We start from the raw sequence: 21,734 nt of genomic DNA, 5'->3' as shown, positions 1-21,734 counted from the left end.
AATTGAACGATCCTTCATTTTGTGCGGTAACTGGTGTCGAACAACACAGTTTGGCTAGCGAGAATAAAAAACATTAATGAATGACAGACCCCGGATGAAATTAGGGTATGACAACTATTTATTTCTCTCTAAAAAGAGTAATCTAATAAGTTGATGTATCTTATCTTGCAGCCAATTGCAATTGCTATTGGAGATTGGTTTTTGGATCGGAAAACTGTCAAAGCTATCAACTATGCTTACCCTATGACAATACCTTCCATAATCTTGTCTTCAAGTAGTGGGAGTTTATTATCTTTCGTATGGCAATTTGGCATTTTATCAATATCATCATTATGATTGCCATTTGTGTATTTAACATTCATTAATTGTAATGGAAATAAATATCACTCTCGGCTGAGGTTGCAATTAATTAGATCTATCTATTTATTAATAAGTCATTTCAATAAGATTTCTTTGAATTGAAAATCCAAAATTAGCAATTGAGATTGTTCTTTTTCCTTTTTATCTTGGAAGGTATTATATTTTCTCATACTAATATTTAGCAAGGACCCCAAACCTGTGCCTTAACGGTGCTGCCCTTTTTCAATTAATCAAACCAAACCACCTTTCAAGGATCCTAGAAAATGATATATCGGTCTTTAGAAAAAAAGATTGAAACGTGATTCCTATAGATCAGTTTCGTAGAACTTGCAATGAAAGGCACCACCTGAAAAAATTCTTGACTTGATTTCTGACAGTTGTTCTTTACTAACAGGGTTCTACATATGATAAACTTTGATTGTAGGCCTTATATTGATCATCTCATTGTAGAACTTAGGTAAAATGGAATAGATTTCAATTAATGTATTCAACATGTAATTTGGGTTCATATTGTTGATAGTCAATCCTTCCTTTGTGTTTGTGGCAGCTGCCAACTATATAATTAATAACCCCCTTATTTTGTTGAAGAAGAAACTCTCTTATAATATTAGAGGTATTGATTGAGCTCTATCTTGATCATTATCAGAGTGCTTACTATTTTTTTGTACTTTGTTTAGAAATAGAATTCATATTTAGTCTCCCTTTCTGTTTGTTAAATAAGTTGCTTGGTTAATCAATAGGAAAATTGTTGTGAACTTACAACATTTATAATTACATAGAGCTAAATTAGATGCAAGGGAAAACCTCACCACAAATCTAATTACTATAAGTCTATATCATCTCTTAGGCTCTTGTCGAGTTATCGATTTTTCAAAAAATCAGTCAATTTATATCATTGGTAGCCTGTTTTTATTATAATTCTATATCAATTGTTGATGTTCTTAAGCTAAGATAAGTGACTTTAACATTGTTTTCAGCTAAGATTTATATACTTATGTTCTTTTCAAATGCAAAATCACTAGGTGGATGACCATGATGATGACATTGACATCGTGGCCTCTAGCACAGCAGGAGACATGTTATCGCCTCACTCCGTAGAGTGTAAAAATAATCTACTGCATGGGATCACTTTGATAAATTGCCAAACCCCAATCCCTTATCTCAAGCTAAATGTCGACATTGTGGTGCTTTGATCAAATATAGTAGTGGAACGACTGTCATGTGCACTCATTTAGACAGATGCAAGAAGAAATCAGACATCATGAGCAAGAGGCAAAAATCAGATTCTTCTTCAACGACCATTACTCCTTCTTCCTCTTCCATGATTGACCAAGAAGCATGTCAGATTGCACTGGTCAAATTGTTCGTGGCATTTTAGCTCTTCCTTACGATTGAGCATGAAGCCTTTCGAGAATTTTTTAGCATTGTAGCACCCTTTCTTGTTGTCATCTCATGCACTACCTTGGTAGGGATGTTCTTAGTCTTTGGAGTAGTGAAAAAGTAAAATTGAAGAGCTTTTTTTGACAACATTGTCAAAGGGTTTGCCTCACTACAGACACATGGACTTCGTCACAAAATTTGACTTATATGAGTTTGATGACACATTTCATTGACAATGACTGGATGTTGCAAAAGAAAGTGATAAACTTTTTTCAAGTCAAAAGTCACACGGGAAATAATTTGGTTAGGATGGTTGAGAGTTTCTTAAGTAGTTGGGGGCTAACCTATGTTCTTTCATTGATAGTTGACAATGCCACTTCAAATGATAAAGCAATTGTATATCTACAAAAGAGGCTAATGCCTTGGAATTTTTTGGTGTTGAATGGAAATTATCTTCATATGCAATGTTATGCACATATTATTAATTTAATTGTCCAAGAAGGTTTCAAAGAGGATATTGCAGCTATTTGTTGGGTTCATGTTGTTGTCAAGTATGTAAAATCCTCCCCTTCTAGATTGTCTAAATTTAAGAAATGTGTTCCGCATGTAATCATTTAATATAAAGGCCTTGTTCACTTAGACATAGAAACTAGATGGATTTCTACTTACTTGATATTGGAAGCCACTTTAAAGCATCATAAGGCATTTGAGGAGTTCGAATTGAGAGACAAAAAATTCATGGGCATGGCTCCTACATATAGTGATTGAGAATTTGTGTGTTCAATCTTGCCATTCTTGGAGATTTTCTATGATGCTACTTTATGCATTTCTGGTTCATCTTATGTGACAAGCACTATGCATATGTTTGAGATCTTTGAGATTGGAATGAAAATCAGGGAAATGTTTACTTCCAGGGGTGTGGATATGAGTGTTAGAACAATGGTTGTATGCTTAAAGGAAAATTATGACAAGTATTGGGGCAATCCTGATTGTATAAACATGCTATTGATGATCTCTCTTGTGTTGCACCCGAGTTACAAATTAAAATTCACGAATTGGCTTATTGTTGAAAGTTCTAATGGTGAAGGGGGTGATTGACTTGTAAGTTGAGGGATAAAGTGGAATCTAGCTTGAGATCACTTTTTGAAGAGTATAGTAGTGGTGGTGATGAGGTTGAAGTTAGCTCACAAGAGGCTTGAGCTTGACCTAGTGAAAGGGTTGAGAATGATCCTTATGGCTATAGTCTATATTTCCAATCAACTAGATCTAGTACATCTGAATTAGATATATACCTGGAGGATGCTAGTGATAGTCGACTGGATTTGGATTGAATTAGTGGAAGCTGAACTCAAGCTGATTCCCAACTCTTGCAAGCATTGCAAGACATGTGCTTGCTATACCTGTCTCTACTGTAGCCTCTAAGTCTGCCTTTAGTACCGGAGAAAGAGTTCTTGATCTGTATCGTTGTTCTATTACACCTCAAATGGTGGAAGCACTTGTTTGTACACAAGATTGGATAAAAAAAACACCATCACCACTACCTTCAAATGAAAATGATGAATTTTTGGAGTTTGAAAGAATTGAAGAAGGTAACAAGATTTTTTTTTCTTAAGGTAGTTTTATGTACTTATTATATAATATGAATGACAACTAAAAAATTTTCTTTATGTTTCAGAATTTGTTCCTTCACTAGTCGCATTGGATGTTACTCATTCAGTCTCCTCGACCTTTACACTTGATGATAATTGAAGAATCAAGAACGCTTCTTTTTAATCTTTTTTAGTATTAGGATTGCTATGTACTCAATGAATTTGGAGTTTGGACCTTTTGATTTGGATCGTCACTGTTATTGAACTATTGGAAATGTCAAATTTGCTTTCAGAATTCTTTTCATGTTAATATCTTTGATTGGTTACATTTTTTGTTAACATTAAGTTACATTGCTTCCTCTTGTTTCTAAAGGATTTTGTCAAGCTTGAATCTTGGTGGGGAGATATCACCCGCCATTGGTGTCTTGATCCTATTTGGGACACTGTCAGAGAAGCCAAGTTAGAGGTACCAATAAAATTGGATTATTGGGAAGTTCATGGATTGTTCTGTTCTTTTTTCCTTTGAGTGTAAACTGTATATAGTTATATGATAATTACTGAACTGACATACAATAAGAATGTGACTAACTTGTTGTTGGCATTCCTGATAATTACTGAATTTTGCATTTTGTGAAACCAGTTTTTGCGTCCTTGAGCAGTGGAAACCCTTCTTTTAATGTTGGTTTTCCTTTAACTAATGTTGATATTTTAACTTGGCTTTGTTGTGTGAAGTTGATAAGAATGTAGTGATTGTTAAAGGATTTCACTAGGTTCGGTTCAGTGGCATGCACCTAAGTCTCATTTGGAAACCAAATTGTTCTTACTTGTGTGAAGAACCACATGATAATCAAAGTGAGCTTCATTATTGCAGCTTTGATTGCTGCACTCAAGATTCCGTAGACAAAAACTAGCTCTTCCACCAAGAGAAATGGTACACTAAAATGTTCAAGTGCCACCACCTTTCATCTATTAATATAAACTCTTTTTTTCCCTCTAAAAACTTGGTAGTGTAAAACAAGTTTCAACTTTCAATACCATATTATAAACTCCTTAATTTACTTCATTCATTTCTTAGTATTCATTATGTTGATTTATTCTAAACTTTTGTTATGTTGCTTTTGGATGCAAAGGAAGTGATGGGTCACACTTGGAACAAGAGTTTGAAGAGGGGGGAAATAGCACTGTTAATGCTAATCATGTGATACAGGTAGAGTAAGTCATGTACCCTCCACGTGTTTTTGTCAACAAAAAAAATCAATAGAAATGTTAAAAGAAACCATATATTGACATTTTTTTTACTACAGAATGAAGAGAATGAGATTAAATTTGAAATGCCACAGAATCTGCCAACAGGAGAATTTAAGGACTTGGAGCTATTAATAGATGGTGAGAAAATGCACAATTTTACTAAAAAGGAGGTATTGCAGAATTTGGTACAAAATTACAAGGAGAGAGAAGTAAACCTTGAAAGGAAGCTTCTTAAATTTAATAGCCTGAGGGAAGAGCAATCATCCATTGCTCAAATACAAAAACAATTAGAGGAAAAGACAAAAACTATGGAGATTCTTAAAAAGGCCATTGGTTCCTTGCAGTCAGAGAATGAAGTTTTTCGAGAAAAAAAAAAAGAGAGGATCTAATGTTAAAAAAACAATTTTGCATTTTGTGAAACCAATTTTTGCGTCCTTGAGCAGTGGAAACCCTTCTTTTAATGTTGGTTTTCCTTTAACAATGTTTCATATTATGGTATTGATAAGTATGACATTGGAGATGGATTTGGCCATTTTGGTCTTGTTGTTGATGATGTGAGTTTCCCAGGCCTACTATTATAATTTGTAAACATCTTTCACTAGTGAAATGTATTTTTATATGAAATTTTATGATGTTTTACAGTCTTCTTATTTTCTATACATAACATTGATTTGTTTGTGATTGCTTACTGCTTAGGCTTTTGGTATGGAGCTACTTCGAACACAAGATGATCCAAAATCTAAGGTGCCTTGATATCTATTTTGTTACATATATTTGGCACTAACATCCTTTAATGTATCTAATATATGCCTAAGTACTTAAAACTGAAAAATTAGAAGATAATGAGAACTTATGGTTTATATATGATTGCAAGATTTTTGGTTTAGTTTTTGTTATTTGTTAACCATTTGGCAAGTGTATCAAAATGTCCAAGTAGTAAAGACTCGGAAGTCCGAGTGTTGATTTCCACAGGGACTTTTTTTTGTACTTGTGCTGAATAATTTCCAATTTATAAAAATAGAAGATGAGATGAGGTGAAAAAAATGAGTTTAAAAGAAACAGGAACTAAAATAATAAATATTAAAAAGAGACAAAAGATATATTAGGAAATTCAATGGATGAGAATGTTAGGACCTAACATGCCATATTTGCCTAAGATGTATTATTTTAGATTTTGCTCTATCAATTAGGTGAATTTTTCCTACCCACAATTGTTAGAATACTTGTCCCTGATGTTTCACGATGATAAGCCTATCTTACCTATCTATCTTCCAAATGTCTTTGCAAAGACTCAATAGATAAAATGCATGAAGTTCTAATTCTAGATGTTTGCTTTGATGCATGGCTATAATGCAATAACTTTTTGTCTAACAATGATTTTATTAAGATACCCATTCCTTGTAGTTCTATTAGAAATTACCCTCTGTCGAACGACTAATCCCTAAAACTGATGCATGTAAGACCTTCCTTGTATTTCTATTAAGGACTACCCTCTGTTGAGCACCTAACCCCTAAAGATAATGCAAGGATGAATGATACATGAAATTAAAATAAGAAAGGATAATAGGAAAGAAAACACCTGTTTGCATTGATAGATATGAAACATACAATACATCTTTTGGCTTTTTAGGCCTGTTGTTAGTCGATGAATACGACTAACTTTTGTGTATAAAACTTGTGTAAATTGTATCAAACTCCTCCAATTTATGGTTATTTTGTAGTGTTGTAATTACTTTTTGTTAAAGATAGGTAATAAATACTTAGTACTTCCATTTTGTGTGTTTAATAATAATTTTCTCTTAATTTCAGGATAATTAGGTGTCATACCCTAATTTCGCCCGGGGACTATTGTTTGATGGCATGCAACCTTTGGTTGACTGCTTCGAGGTACTTGGCACCCTTTTTTTGCACAATACGTGAAGTTCCGAGACATGCCGGAAATCAAAAAGAAGCATTGTTACGCAATCCGTGAAATTCCGTAACATGCCAAAAATCAAAAGGAAGTATTGATACGCAATCTGTGAGTTTCCATAACATTCTGAAAGCTAAAAAAGGAGTAATTACATGACCCGTAAGGTTCCGTAACCTTACGGAAAGAAAACAAGTATCGTTACAAAATTTGTAAAGTTTCGTAACATTACGGAAAAAGAATCACCAAAAAAGCAAAGGGGGTGTATTTAGTAAAAAGGGGGTGCAAGTAGCAACCAGGCCCACTTGGACCTTCCAGATTGTTCCTCCAGAAGGCGGTTGCTTTAGGAGGAAGCAACCTGGCTCGCTTGGGCGAGCTGGGTGGCAAGCTCCTCCCCTATTTTCCTATAAATAGGGGGAGGAGTGAAGAAGAAAGGGGTTCAGCCCTCTTGGCACTTCGTAATCACTTAAAATTAGTGAGGAAAATTGTTTCCGTGAAGAAAATCCAAGCCGAGGCGCTTTCGTAATGTTTCTGTAACGTTTCCGTGGGTGATTTCGCGAAGATTTTCAACCGTTCTTCATCGTTCGTCATTTGTCGTTCGTTCTTCGTCGTTCATCGGTCTTCAACCGGTAAGTTCCCGAAATCGAACTTTTCAATTCATTCTATGTACCCGTGGTGGTCCCCATTTGTTTCGTGTACTTTTATTCTCGTTTCATTTACTTTCTGTACCCCTTTTGACGTGCTTTAGTCATTTACTTAAGTCATTTCCTCGCCTAATAAAAAAAATAAAATAAATTTCCACCGATCATTTGATTTGTAATTTCCATTAATTCCTGTTAAAATGAAATCCGACCGTTCGGTCATGCCGTAACCACGTTGGAAACCAAAAAGAGGTAAAATAATAATATAATAATAATAAAATATCTTTTAGTAAAATAAACCAAAAAAATCAATCGGACATTTCTCTTTGGGATTTCTCTTTCTTAATTGAATTGACTAATAACTAAAGTGAAACTAAGGCTAAAATCAACTCGCAAAGTCAAGCTCGTCCGCAAAAAAATCACTAAAAAGGATTTTAAGGTTCGATACCTCAGTTTTTCTCACCAAGTAAAAATGGGTCGTTTTAAGGTCCAACTCCTTAAAAGGACCTCCTTCCAAGTAAAAAGAATCGCTTGATTCGCTCTTTAGAAAGAACTACGTAGGTCTGATTTCCTCTTCGATGGAGCGTACGTAGGAGCAAGAGCCCCGCTTTTGTTGACCTCAAAAATAAAAAAAAAATAAAAGTTTAGATACACAATTTCGCACAATTCTAATTTAAGGTTGTTGTCCTTTGGGACAAATGTGAGAGGTGCTAATACCTTCCTCAAACGTAAATACAACTCCTGAGTCTGGAATATTCTTCATGACCGGTTTCCTTCGGTTTTTCCGACGTTTTCCACAAATAAACGTTGGTCGCGACTCCGTGCATTTTCCTCCTTTGGAAGACGCACCCATGAGCCTCGCCTCGCTCGCCCGTAAAAGGGTAGGTTGCGACATTAGGCAAGTTTGGAAGTGATGATTTTCACCCTCTCGCTAAGCTAATCTGCTGGCTTAGCGAGCCATCCGCTGAGCGTAACATTCCTCGACTAAGCGCGAGGAAGAATCTGGAAGAAGGATAAGTTATGTGTATTCACTGAGCGAAGGGTCATCCCGCTAAGTGCACTGCTTCAGTCCATCTGCTGAGTGAGAAAAGCATGTGCTAAGCCGAAATTCACTAATGTGCGCTAAGCGGTTTAGAATTGCGCTAAGCGCATGAGCACGAACAAAGCCACCTATTTAAGCATGAAATCAGATTTTTGAGGGGAGTTTGGCCTTTTCTTGAAGCTTCTGCATGTCTAGAGAGTTCTAGAGATAGAAAGGTCCAAGTTCCAGAGAGTTTGAGAGATTTTGTTGTGTGAAGATCTGTAGAGACCAGAGCTTGAAGAGAAAGCCGTCCTGAGAGCTTGAGATGAGTTTGTGAGTGATTGTGAGGTCCTAGAGGTGGAGGAGACATCCCCACTACTTGTATTTCTGCAATCTTTCATCTTGCTCTTCTCTTTGTTGTAAAGGAAGCTTCCCAGTTATGGAAAGCTAAATCCTCTATTGGATCTTCCTTGTAGGTACTTGATGTAAATACCTATATATTTATTTAATGATGTTTTGTGTGTTCATTGTGATATCAGAACTTCATTCTACCATGCTTTTTCCTTGATCACGTAGATGCATGTGTTTTTAGGATCATTCAACAGTGGAAACTGGTCTGATTCTTAGAACTTGATAGGACAGGGCTAGTTTTTCATACTATCACGAGGGATTGGGGTATGATAACCTAGTTGTTGTATGCTTGTCTTATGCGGTCCTGGCCGAGTTTAGTCCAACAAGAGGAATCTGCGGACGATGCTTGATCAGGATTAGGCTAGACTTTCATGAGGAATCGGGGTTTAGCATTTCAGGAGACACCATAGAACGCATAAGCATTAAGTAGAGAATATCCTTTTAACATCAGGCACCTATTAGAAAGACCAACGTGTCATCTACTTGTCTTTATGCATCATTACTCACGTGATTTTCCTTTTTCATAGTTAGTTTACATACTTGTTCATAGTAAACACATCACTTTTTATACTAGACACCTATTCACTGAAGTAGTTTTACCTAGTAACACAAGTTCCACGAGAGTTCGATACTTGGTTCTTACAGTTTTATGCTACTTGCGCGATTCGGTGCACTTGTCGGAAGCGAACAAGCTTTTGGCGCCGTTTTCGGGGAATTTCTTTTTTTTTTGGAAAGTTAGTTCATTTTCAGGTGCCTATTCTTTATTCGTTATTCTTTGATTATCTGTGAATATTTGTTCTCAATTTATATTTGTCTTCTCTTATTGAATTGGATAACCGTTGTTTTGTTAGTATTTTGTATGTATAGAATCTCCTACAGGTGGCCTAGTTATTCCTAAGGAAGACAAATCTCTTACCGCTGTATCATGAAGATTGTTATCTCTATTCCACTAATAAATTATGATTTTGCTGGAGGAGAGCATCACCAGGACAGTTGTTACTTTTATTCTATAAATAACTTTGACTGGAGGCAGGAACCCGCCATGTACAACTATTATGAGAAAGGAAGAGCTCCTGATCTTGAAAGTGTATTGGCAGACTTCATGACATACCAAGCTAGCTCTAAAGGTGACTGTTATTCCATGCAACAACAGGGAATTCAATTTAAAAGGGACTATTCTTTTGTACATTATCAATGGGAGTCAGAATGACAACCTTATTATCATAATGAAGCAGAAGGATTGTCTAATCTAGATGACCTGCTAATGTAATTCAAAGATACTGTAGATTCAATGCAACAAGCCTTTAAAAGAACTGAAACTAAGATTGGCAAGTTGGTAGATGACATGACTAAAGTCGTGGTCAGAAGAGAAGAAGAGTATGCAAAGATTGAAGCACATCAAGAAAGAATTCTTCAAGTTACCACAATCCATCATCAATTGATCAACGAAGAAGAAAAGGATGAAGTCTCCAGTACTCCAGAATATCCTTGCATGGCAACTGTTGGCTATGTTGTAGGGATAGATAAAGGTCGATTGGAACTCAGTGTGGAGGATAAGAAAATCTCTTTTGACCTCTTTGAAGCCATGAAACACTCATATATGGGTGATGCCTATTTTGAAGAAGAAGAGGTGGAGCAGGAAATAACATCATCAGCTTCAACCATGATACTACAGATTCCTTTGGAAAAAGAGCTAGTTATGTGGTAGACTGCTTAGTTTGTGATGAAGAGCTTGATGATCCAAAAGAAAACTTTGTTGGTCATGTGGTTTTTGAAGAATTAAAAAAATTTAGACCAACAGAAAAGCCCAAAGCAGAATTAAAGACCCTACCAACGCATTTAAAGTATGTGTTCTTGGAGAATAATGAGACTAAACCTATTATAATTAGCAACTCTTTGAAGAAGGAAGAAGAGGATCAACTGGTGTAGATTCTAAAACGTCATAAAGTGGATATTGGTTGGCACATCTCTTATTTAAAAGGAATCATTCCATCATATTGTATGCACAAAATCAATTTGGAAGCCAATTACAAGCCCGTGAGACAACCTCAGAGAAGATTGAATCCTATAATGAAAGAAGAAGTAAGAAAAGCAGTGCTCAAGTTACTAGAGGCAGGGCTCATCTACCCAATTTCAGACAGCTCATAGGTTAGGCCTGTTCAAGTTGTTCCGAAAAAAGGAGGGTTGAAAGTGGTAAAAAAATGATAGAAATGAGCTAATTCCTACAAGAACAGTCACCAGATGGAGAATGTGTATTGATTATAGGAATCTCAATGAAGCCACAAGAAAAGACCATTACCTGCTTCCCTTCATGGATCAAATGCTTGAGAGACTTGCAGGGCAATCTTTCCACTGTTTCTTGGACGGATACTCGGGTTACAATCAGATTGTAGTAGATCCTTAGGATCAAGAAAAAACAGCTTTTACATGTCCCTTCGGTGTTTTTCCTTATTGACGCATGTTGTTCGGTTTATGTAATGCCCCAGCTACTTTCCAGAGATGTATGATGGCAATTTTTTATGACATGGTAGAGAAATGTATCGAAGTCTTTATGGATGATTTTTCGGTCTTTGGTGCATCTTTAGGAAATTGCTTACCAAATTTAGAGAAAATGTTACAACGATGTGAAGAATCTAATTTGGTGCTTAATTGGGAAAAATGTCACTTTATGGTTCAAGAAGGTATTGTGCTGGGACACAAGATCTCTAAAAGATTAATTGAGGAGGATAAAGAAAAACTAGATGTTATTGTTAAACCTCCACCCCCAGTTAATGTAAAAGGCATACACAGTTTTTTGGGTCATGTTGAATTTTATCGGTGATTCATTAAAGACTTCTCCAAAATTGCTAAACCCCTAAGCAATCTGTTGAACAAGGAGACTATGTTTGTATTCAATGAAGAATGTTTAGAAGCCTTTAACACTCTCAAAGCCAAATTGGTTTCTGCTCCTGTGATTACAGCACCAGACTGGGGACAAGAGTTTGAATTGATGTGTGATGCAAGTGATTATGCAGTAGGTGCTGTGCTGGGGCAGCGGAAGGGCCAAATGTTTCATACCATCTATTATGCTAGCAAAGTTTTGAATGATACTCAGATTAACTATGCCACCACTAAGAAAGAATTGGTGGCAATTGTATTTGCACTTGAGAAATTTCGATCTTATCTGGTGGGATCAAAGATAGTGATTTACACTGATCACACAGCAATAAAATATTTGTCGCACAAAGCTGATTCCAAGCCACGATTGATCAGATGGATACTGCTGCTTCAAGAATTTGATTTAGTCATCAAGGACAAGAAAGGTTCTGAAAATGTGGTAGCAGACCACCTATCCAGATTGGTGAATGAAGATGTCACTTCAAAAGAGGCTGAAATAAGAGATAAATTTCCTGATGAATCTTTGTTTTTGATTGCAGGGAGACCCTGGTTTGCTAATATGGCTAATTTCAAGGCAGCAGGTGTCATACCGAAAGATCTCAATTAGCAGCAGAGAAAGAGATTCTTCTATGATGCCCGACATTATGTTTGGGATGATCCACACTTGTTCAAAGTAGGTGCAGATAATCTCCTTCGAAGATGTGTGACAAGTGAGGAGGCCAAGGGCATATTGTGGCATTGTCACAGTTCACCATGTGGTGGGCATTATGGCAGAGACAAAACAGCAGCTAAGGTTTTACAGTCAGGATTTTTCTAGCCAACACTTTTTAAAGACGCCCATCACCATGTCTTAAAGTGTGACCAATGTCAGAGAATGGAGGGAATTTCCCGAAGGAATGAGATGCCTCTGCAAAACATTATGGAAGTTGAAGTTTTTTATTATTGGGGTATTGACTTCATGGGTCCATTTCCTTCATATGCAGGAAATGAATATATTTTGGTAGTTGTTGATTATGTGTCTAAATGGGTGGAAGCTATGGCCACTTCAAGGAATGATGCTAAGACTGTGGTGAAATTTATCAAGAAGAATATTTTTGCTCGATTTGGGGTACCTCGAATCTTAATCAGTGATGGTGGTTCGCATTTCTGTAATACTCAACTTCAAAAGATGTTGAGTCAATACCATGTGAATCATAGAGTGGCGTCCCCCTGCCATCCTCAAACTAATGGGCAAGTCGAAGTATCCAACAGAGAATTAAAGAAAATACTAGAAAAAATAGTGGTGTCAACCAGAAAAGATTGGTCAGCCAAAATAGAAGATGCACTGTGGGCTTACAAAACTGCATACAAATCTCCAATTGGTCTGTCTCCTTTTCAACAGGTGTGTGGCAAATCATGTCATTTACCAGTCGAAATGGAACACAAGGCATATTGGGCTATGAAATTTTTGAACTTTGATAAGAAGGCATCCAGGGAGCACAGAAAGATCCAGTTGTTGGAGCTAGAAGAAATGTGATTAACAGCTTATGAATCTTCAAGACTTTACAAAGAAAAAGTCAAGACTTACCATGACAAAAAACTGTTGAATCCGTGAGCAAATCCGTGAAGTTTTCCACCATTCTTCATTTGTTCTTCGTTCGTTCTTCAACCGGTAAGTTTTCGAATCCGAGACTTTCAATTCATTTCTTGTTTTGTTGGCTTCCATCTTTATGTCATTCACTTTTGGTTTTCTTTTCTTCCATTTTTAACGAGCTTTAACCGATCGTTTAAGTCATTTTCCCGCCTAATAAATGATAAAATTAATTTCAACCGATCATTTGCGTTGTAATCTTGTTTAATCACTATTCAAGCAAAATCTAACCGATCGTTCACACTGTAATCACGGTTAAACCAAAAAAAGACAAAATAATAATAAAATAATCAAAATATCTTGAAAACATAATAATAAAATAATCAAAATATCTTTGAATAAAATAATAAAAAAAATCAATCTGACGTTTTTCTTTGGAAGTCTCCTTGAATGAATTGACTAATAACCAAAGTCAAACTAAAGTTAAAATCAACTCACAAATCAAGCTTTGTCCGCAAAAATCACTAAAAACCGTTTTAAGGTCCAACGCCTAAAACGGTCCTCTTTTCTTTTATCGGTTTACATGGACCGTTCAAAAGCATAAAATCAACATGTAACTTTACCGCTTTTGCAAGAACTATGTAGGTCTGATTTCCTCATCGCAATTGAGGATACGTAGGAGCAAAAGCTCCGCTTTTGTCGACCACCCCGAGAGATCGTTATTGGTCCAACGCCTTAACATTTCTCTCCTTTCACCCCAAGAGATTGTTAATGGTCCAACGCCTTAGCATTTCTCTCCTTTCCAAAAATCAAAAGATCGTTTCATGGTCCAATGCCTTAAATGACGTTTGTTCGGTCAAAATATATCTTGCAAAAAAAGATAAAAACAACTTAACCAACGTTTAGTTCTGAAAGAACTACGTAGGTCTGATTTCCTCATCGCAATTGAGGATACGTAGGAGCGAGGGAAACACCCTTGTGATGGCATAAAAAGGCATAAAAAGACATAAAAATATAAAAAAGGGAAAAATACATAATTTTGAAGTCATATTTGCACACTTGATTAAAAGGCTGTCGTCCCTTGTGATGGACGGGTGGGGTGCTAATACCTTCCTGTGAATGTATGTATACATGATTTTGATGATGTCAAAGAACAATCTAACAAGGCTGCTTCAAATGATAAGCATTTGCTTCAAGAATAATTCAAGATTACTTCAACAAGCAAAGCCTTGTTTCAAGATTCACTAAAGACCAAGCCTTGCCTTAAAACAAAGTGCTTTCAAGACATGCAAGGCTCTGGTAATCGATTACCAGGAAATGTAATTGATTACCAGAAGACAGGGTTGAGAAATAGTAGTTGAAAAAGGTTTTGAATTTGAATTTTCAACATGTAATCGATTACCATATGTCTGCAATCGATTACCAGCAATGGAACTTTTGAAATTCAAATTCAAAAGTCATAACCTTTCAAATAATAAATGTGTAATCAATTACACAAACATTGTAATCGATTACCAGTGGAAAGTTTTCAAAAAATCTGCCAACAGTCACATCCTTTCATTAGATTTGTGAATGGCCATCAAAGGCCTATAAATAGGTGACTTGGGCACGAATTTTTGAGAGATTTTTGCTTGGAATAAATGTCTTATCCTCTCAAAAGACAATGAGAGATATTCCAAAAGAACTTCATTGTCAAATGCTCTCCCAAAAGAAATCCTTGACCAAACACTTGCAAAATCTATAAGGATTCTTACATGATCTTCATTGTAATATTCTTCTCTTGAAGAGAGATTTCTTCTTCCATTCTTCTTATTCAATGAGATTGGCTAAGAGACTGTGAGTCTCTTGTTGTAAAGCTTCTGAACACAAGGGATGGGTTGTCCCTGTGTGGTTCAGACTTTGTAAAGGATTTTACAAAGATAGTGGAAATCTCAAGTGGGTTGCTTGAGTACTGGATGTAGGCACGGGAAGTGGCTGAACCAGTATAAAATTGTGTTTGCATTCTCTCTTCCCTTATCTTATTTATTTTGTTGAAATCAATTGTGTCTTGCATGTTTAAAGAACATTGTTAAATTGATCGTTGTTGCTTCTTCTGCATTCTAAGCCTATCCCTCTTAAGATTATTGAGGCCACAAGGTCCAACACTTCCCCATGTGTAAAAACAACTCCCAAACCTTTCACGATTAAAGTTCGTAGACCACCCTTTCCAGTTTTTCGATGTTTTCCTCGAATAAACGTTGGTGGCGACTCCGCGCCCCTTCCTCCCTTGGAAGACGCACCCGTGAGCCCTCGTGTCGCCCTCCGAAGGTATTAGCACCTCTTACGTTTGTCTCGAAAGACAACAGCCTATTTTTTAGAATTGTGGAATTGTGTTATCTTAACTTTTTATTTCTTTTTATTTTTTGAGGTCGACAAAAGCGGGGCTTTTGCTCCTACGTACCCTCCTTTGGAGAGGAAATCAGACCTACGTAGTTCTTTCTTATGCGTGAATCAAGTGATTCTTTTTACTTGAGGGGTGATCATTTTAAGGCGTTGGACCTTAAAAATGATCCTTTTTACTTAGTAAGAAACTGACATGATAAACTTTCAAAAAACCTATTTTTGTGGACGAGCTTGACTAGGCGAGTTGATTATAGCATTAGTTTCACTTTAGTTATTAGTCAATTCAATTAAGAATGAGAAGTCCCAAAGAGAAAACGTCCGATTGATCTTACGCTTTTAATTTACTAAAAGGTATTTTTTTATTATTATATTATTATTTTACCTCTTTTTTGATTTCCAACGTGGTTACGGCACGACCGAACGGTCGGAATTCATTTTAACCAAAATTAGCGGATGATACGATTCAAATGTTCGGTGGAAATTTATTTTATTTTTAGATTAAGCGAGAAATGACTTAAATAAATGGCTTAAGCACGTCAAAAGGGGGTATAAAAAGTAGATGAAAACAAGAATAAAAATACATGCAACAAAATGTGGACCACCACGGGTACATAGAATGAATTGAAAAGCTTGGTTTGAGGTACTTACCCGTTGAAGACTGAAGAAAACGAAGAACGAACAATGAATCTTGAAGAACGGTCGAGAATCTTCGCGTAATTACTCACGGAAACGTTACGGAAGCGCCTCGGCTTGGATTTTCTTCACGGAACTAATTTTCCTCAGCAAATTCGAGAGAGAGAGAAGTGCCTAAGGGGCTGAACCCTTTTCTTCTTCACTTCTCCCCCTATTTATAGCAAAATAGGGGAGAAGCTTGCCGCCCTGCTCGCCTAGGCCCAAGTGGGCCTGGTTGCTATTTGTAACCCCCTTTTTACTAAATGCACCCCCCTTTCTATTTTTTTGTAATTCTTTTTCCGTAACTTTACGAATTTCGTAACGATACTTATTTTCCTTCCACAAGGTTACGAATCCTTACGGATTATGTATTTACTCTTTTTTAGCTTTCGAAGAAGTTACGGAAACTCACGGATTACGCAAAAACACCTCTTTTCGATTTTCGCCACATTACGAAATTTCACGAATCACGCAAGCCTGCTTCCTTTCGATTTCTGAGACGTCTCGGGACTTCATTTATTGCATGTCATCAAGTAATAATCCCCGAACGAAATTAGGGTATGAAAGTTGCCCCTCTTTACTTACCTCTCATCGGAGATAAGAGGAAAGCAAAGATAGGACACTGATTTCGTCCGTCCTGCCCTTTCTGTGATGTCGACTCTCGTCTCCACTCCTTCTTTTTTTTCTTCTGCACAAAACAAAATACAAACAACAACAAAGAACAACGAACATAATATACACAGATACACATACACATATTTGACGAAGGAACCGATCCGGAAAACAACAGAATAACGTGTTTCCCAGTCACCAGAGACTTCGCGCTTGACAAGGGAGGACACATGAACAGCACTAGGCAATAACATTCATGTGGCTCCGGAACAAAGGTGGAGTATGGAGGATTGCCTTGAGGGTCCGCACTTAGGCAATCATGAAACTCAGCTCCAAACTCGAAAGTGGAGGACACATGAACAGCCCTAAGCAATAACATTCATGTGGCTCCAGAAAAGGGTGAGAATGGAGGATTGCCTTGAGGGTCCTCTCTTAGGCAATCATGAAACTCAGCTCCAAACTCGAAAGTGGAGAACACATGAACATCCCTAAGCAATAACATTCATGTGGATCCGGAAAAGGGTGAGAAAGGAGGATTGCCTTGAGGGTCCTCTCTTAGGCAATCATGGAACACAGCTCCAAACTCGAAAATGGAGGACACATGAATGACAACGCAATTCATTCATGTGGCTCCGGAAAAGGATGAGAATGGAGGATTGCCTTGAGGGTCCTCTCTTAGGCAATCATGAAACTCAGCTCCAAACTCAAAAGTGGAGAACACATGAACAGCCCTAAGCAATAACATTCATGTGGCTCCGGAAAAGGGTGAGAAAGGAGGATTGCCTTGAGGGTCCTCTCTTAGGCAATCATGGAACACAGCTCCAAACTCGAAAATGGAGGACACATGAATGACAACGCAATTCATTCATGTGGCTCCAGAAAAGGATGAGAATGGAGGATTGCCTTGAGGGTCCTCTCTTAGGCAATCATGAAACACAGCTCCAAAGTCAAAAGTGGAGAACACATGGACAGCCCTAAGCAATAACATTCATGTGGCTCCGAAAAAGATTGGAAGGACCGAACGGTCCACCGGGTTTTTCCACCTAAAAGGATAACATGCTTTTTGCAAAGAAAAATAAATCATTCGCGAGAGCACCACATCTTAGAGAAACAATATACTTGTGCCAAGGGTAATCTTCCTTGTAACCGAGAATGAAGGGTAGGATGTCAACTTCTAGCTTTCAAACGAACACGCAGGGGAAACATCGGGCTAAGCTGAAAATAAATCACTCATAGTGTATAAAACTCACAAGGCAAGTGTCTTATCCTATTCCCAAACCATAACTGCACCAGGACTCTATTTTGCACGCGACTTCCTATCGAATCATAAATCAAACGTATGATCACGGACAAATAGGATTTTCTCGAGGTCAGTGTTTTTGGAGAGGAATCTGGGTGTTTCGGTCTTTTCCTCTTTGTTCATGTGGGGTGGGATATTGCCAGTCAAGAATGATTATGAGTGGTAATCTGGCTTTTGGAGACTTTCTATCCTCTTTCTTTCATTGATTGAGAATTGCTTCTTTTCCCTTTTCACTTCATTTCGATCATTGATCGGGAATCCTTCTTTCCTTTCTTCTGTTCTTTTCTTTATTTTCATTTTTTCTTTTTTCTTTCTTTCCATTTCTTCCTTTTCTTTCTTTTCACTTTTCCTTCCCCATCCCTTTCTTTGGGAAATCGGGTTTAGCATTCTATTTGCTCTCCCTTGAGGAGATTCCGCTGTCCTTTGCTTTGGGGGAAAGAATGAGGATTCCTTTTTTACAGGCCAAGGTTCAAAAAGGTCTAAGGTTGTGTTTAAATGGGGTCTTTTATTGTGGGAACCCAATCTTGATATCTGGGGCGCAACAAATTTGGGTGTCAAGGCATCGGTCTCGGGCCGAATCCCATATTAGTCCACAAGGCACGCGTGACAATGATGATTTGAAAACAACGTGCAAAATTAGTCATGGCTACAGCTCGGTGGGCACTCAAGCATCCTGTTTATGGCATTGTGATACTACGGTTGGGAATTTACACAGACAGACCCAACGTTTCCAAGTTATGTTCTTTCATCAGTTCAATGAATTCATCCATCCTTATCTCGGTTCATTCCGGAAAATAAACTCTTAGCATCAGTCCCTTGTTTCCAGAAGATGCGTTTGCTCTTTACGAATGATTTATACTTCTTAACTATAACATGTCGACCTTCGCGGTCTTTCTTTCTCTTCACTTTTTGTTTTATTTTTAAATATGTTCATTGAAACTATACACTTGTGGTTCTTTATGAGGAAAATCTTTCTTTATACATCTATGACAAACTTTTTCTATACATGCATTAGAACTCTTCTTCTTACGTCACGTGGTCTATATACAAACCCTATTTACATTCAAAGATTTTCATTTTTCCCAACACACCCTTATGGTTCACACAAAGGTTTCTTCATATACACTCGTTGCTCACACACACAAGAATTCCTTTCCACGCATCATTTACACACAAGAATCCTTCTATACACATTTCCTTTTACATACATGTATAAATAAAAACCTTTTTTCTTTTCTTTATGAACATGACTTTTATTCACAGCGCTTCTTTCTTTTTATTAGGATTTTTGGTTCATTTTATTTTATTATTTTTAGGACGACGTTCCTAAAATGAAAAAAAACTCTACGCGGTTCCAGCATTTCAACAAACATTATTGACAACAACGAAACAAATACCGACGTAACAACTCAAGTGATATGTATGTACAAAACAAAAGTCAAAACATGAAACAAACGTCAGTCCCTTAGTCAAACACAAAATAAGATGATATGTAACAGAAAAAAACAAATGGAAACAAAAAGAAATATGGATCAAGAGATCTCCCAATCATGTGGCACCGCTCCCTCCCAAGAAATCAAGTAAATCGGTCATCTCTTCGTCCTCGCGGGCCTCATCTGCCTCGTCGGGAGCCTCTGCTGGTGCCCCTACTGGTGCCTCTCCTGCCTGGGCCTCAGGCCAATCTCCAAGCCATGCGACCTCTGCCCTGAACTGGTCTGGAGTAGGGCACGAAAAAGAAGTAAAGCCCTGGCTCTGCAGGCTGAGACTCATCTGATAAAGACAATCATGAGTCTGTACATGTGCCCAGTGGTTGGCCGCCTGCTGGCGAACCAAATACCGCAAATACTGCTCTGTATCAAACAATCCGGCTGGACCAGCCTGATGAGGTGGCGGCGCGTCCGCGGCCTGTGGTGCATCACCCTGGACCTGTCTCTGCGTGCAGTACTTCTCAATAAAAGCTCGGGTGATGGGCGGCCGAATCACCTTGCTAGGTGTGACGGGGACGCCGAACGACTGGCAGAGTCCTGTGATCAAGGCGGGAAATCCCAGGGCCCTGTTGGACTTATCTGGGTCCAGAGGGTGCTTGGTAGGCGTCATACATGCAAATATATAGATGGCATCAGCGATTAGCTGAGCCACATGAATGCTCATCCACGTCAGGATGGCGTACACCAGCTGACACTTCGGCAGGGGGAGGTCGGAATTATGGTCGCTGGGCAGGATGTTGCTGAGCAGCAAAGTCATCCATATCTGAGTCAGGGTGGTCATGTTGGTGCGCATGATCCGCACCCATCTCCCGGCAACAGTCCGGGCAAAATCTTGCCTCGGTATACATAGCAACTGGGCGATGGCCTCCTCATCGAACCCATCGGACCGGTTCCTCCTCTGGCCATATTCGCACTCCTGGCCCTCCTCCAACACTAAAGGATATCCCAGGAGCTGGTCGATAGCATCCGCATCAAATGGGATCCACTGACCCCTCACCCAGGACCTCATATCACGCACGCCCTCCTCTGTTGGCCAAGCATTGGCATAAAATTCGAGGACTATGTCTGGATGAAACTTGGCCATGGGGGTAACCAGTGATGCCCACCGCCGGCGACCTATTTCTTCCTGGAAATCAGTATACTCATCGTCCCTGAGCTGGACGCGTCGCTCCTGGAGAAATGACCATCCCTTGATGGCCTCGAAGCGCTGCTGGTGTTCAGCGCTCCTAAAACGGTGACTATCATACTCGGGAGCAGAACTAGTTCCTTCGGCCGCCTTATCCTTCCTGGATCTCTTTGAGGCAAGTTTCCTCGGGGCCATTTCAAATTTTGTTGTTTCATTCATATTTATTTACATATATGCACATTGGAGAGCCAATCTCACGTCACGCACACACTTGCATTTGAAAAGGAACTTTCATGCCATCTATCTACACTTGAGGAGCAATTCCACATCATATATTCATTTGGGAAGCATTCTTGTGCCATTTTTGGCATGGGTACATTTTTTTTTTTTTTGAAAGGCTTCTTATGCTACCTATCCACAAATATACATATTTTAAAAGGTATTTTTACGTTACCTATCCATAAATATACATTTTTGAAATGCATTATTTACTATTCATTCACTTTGCAAGGTATTTTCATGCCATATATTCACATATATACATATTTTTATGCCATATATATTTACACACATATCTACACACCATTGAAAAGCATCTCCCACGTTACTTAGGTGCAAAGTGCCAATCATGGGGCAGCCCAAATTCTTACAAACAAGTCCCTATTTTCATGCTTTTCTAATCCTAAAACCAAACTTTGGGTTCCTAGTCATGAGTATGTTTTCTTGCATTGAAGCTTAAAAAGTTTGGGTCCCTAAGCTTGGGACTGGATTTGGGCATCTATTTCGACTTTCCTATGCTGTCTCTACATACACAAAATAGCCCCACCATCCCAATTTTGCAAAATCATATTCATTCATCATTGGGGAATTTCACCGAGCACTTGGTGAGCGCATGTTTGAACATAAATTGCAAGAGGATGGGGACAATGTGGCATGCCCCATTGCTTCAGAATACAACCTAGGCCTAAGGCCTTCTCATCCAAATCCTCAACCCAAGAAAACAAGGATCAAAGCAAACCAAAACTGCCTCACAGATATAAGCATGTTCTCACAATTTAGAGTACCAAAAGATGAAGAAAACACATCAATGGGAAGCGAAAAACATCAAGGATGGAATACTTACTTGTTGGAGTGAATGATAACACCAAA

General features: G+C 38.0%; 1 protein-coding gene across 1 annotated transcript; it reads left to right on the top strand.

Annotated features, from left to right (window-relative positions):
• Positions 1-12,472: 12,472 nt before the first annotated feature.
• Positions 12,473-12,952, top strand: LOC102662811 (uncharacterized). The gene has a single exon (XM_026126862.1). It carries the CDS (start codon positions 12,473-12,475, stop codon positions 12,950-12,952), a length of 480 nt encoding a protein of 159 aa, XP_025982647.1.
• The last annotated feature ends 8,782 nt before the right edge of the window (positions 12,953-21,734 follow it).

Source organism: Glycine max, chromosome 18 (genome assembly GCF_000004515.6).
Source record: "Glycine max cultivar Williams 82 chromosome 18, Glycine_max_v4.0, whole genome shotgun sequence".
NCBI lineage: Eukaryota > Viridiplantae > Streptophyta > Magnoliopsida > Fabales > Fabaceae > Glycine > Glycine max.
Note: the sequence above shows the minus strand (reverse complement) of the source record. Positions and strands in the feature narration are given on the sequence as shown.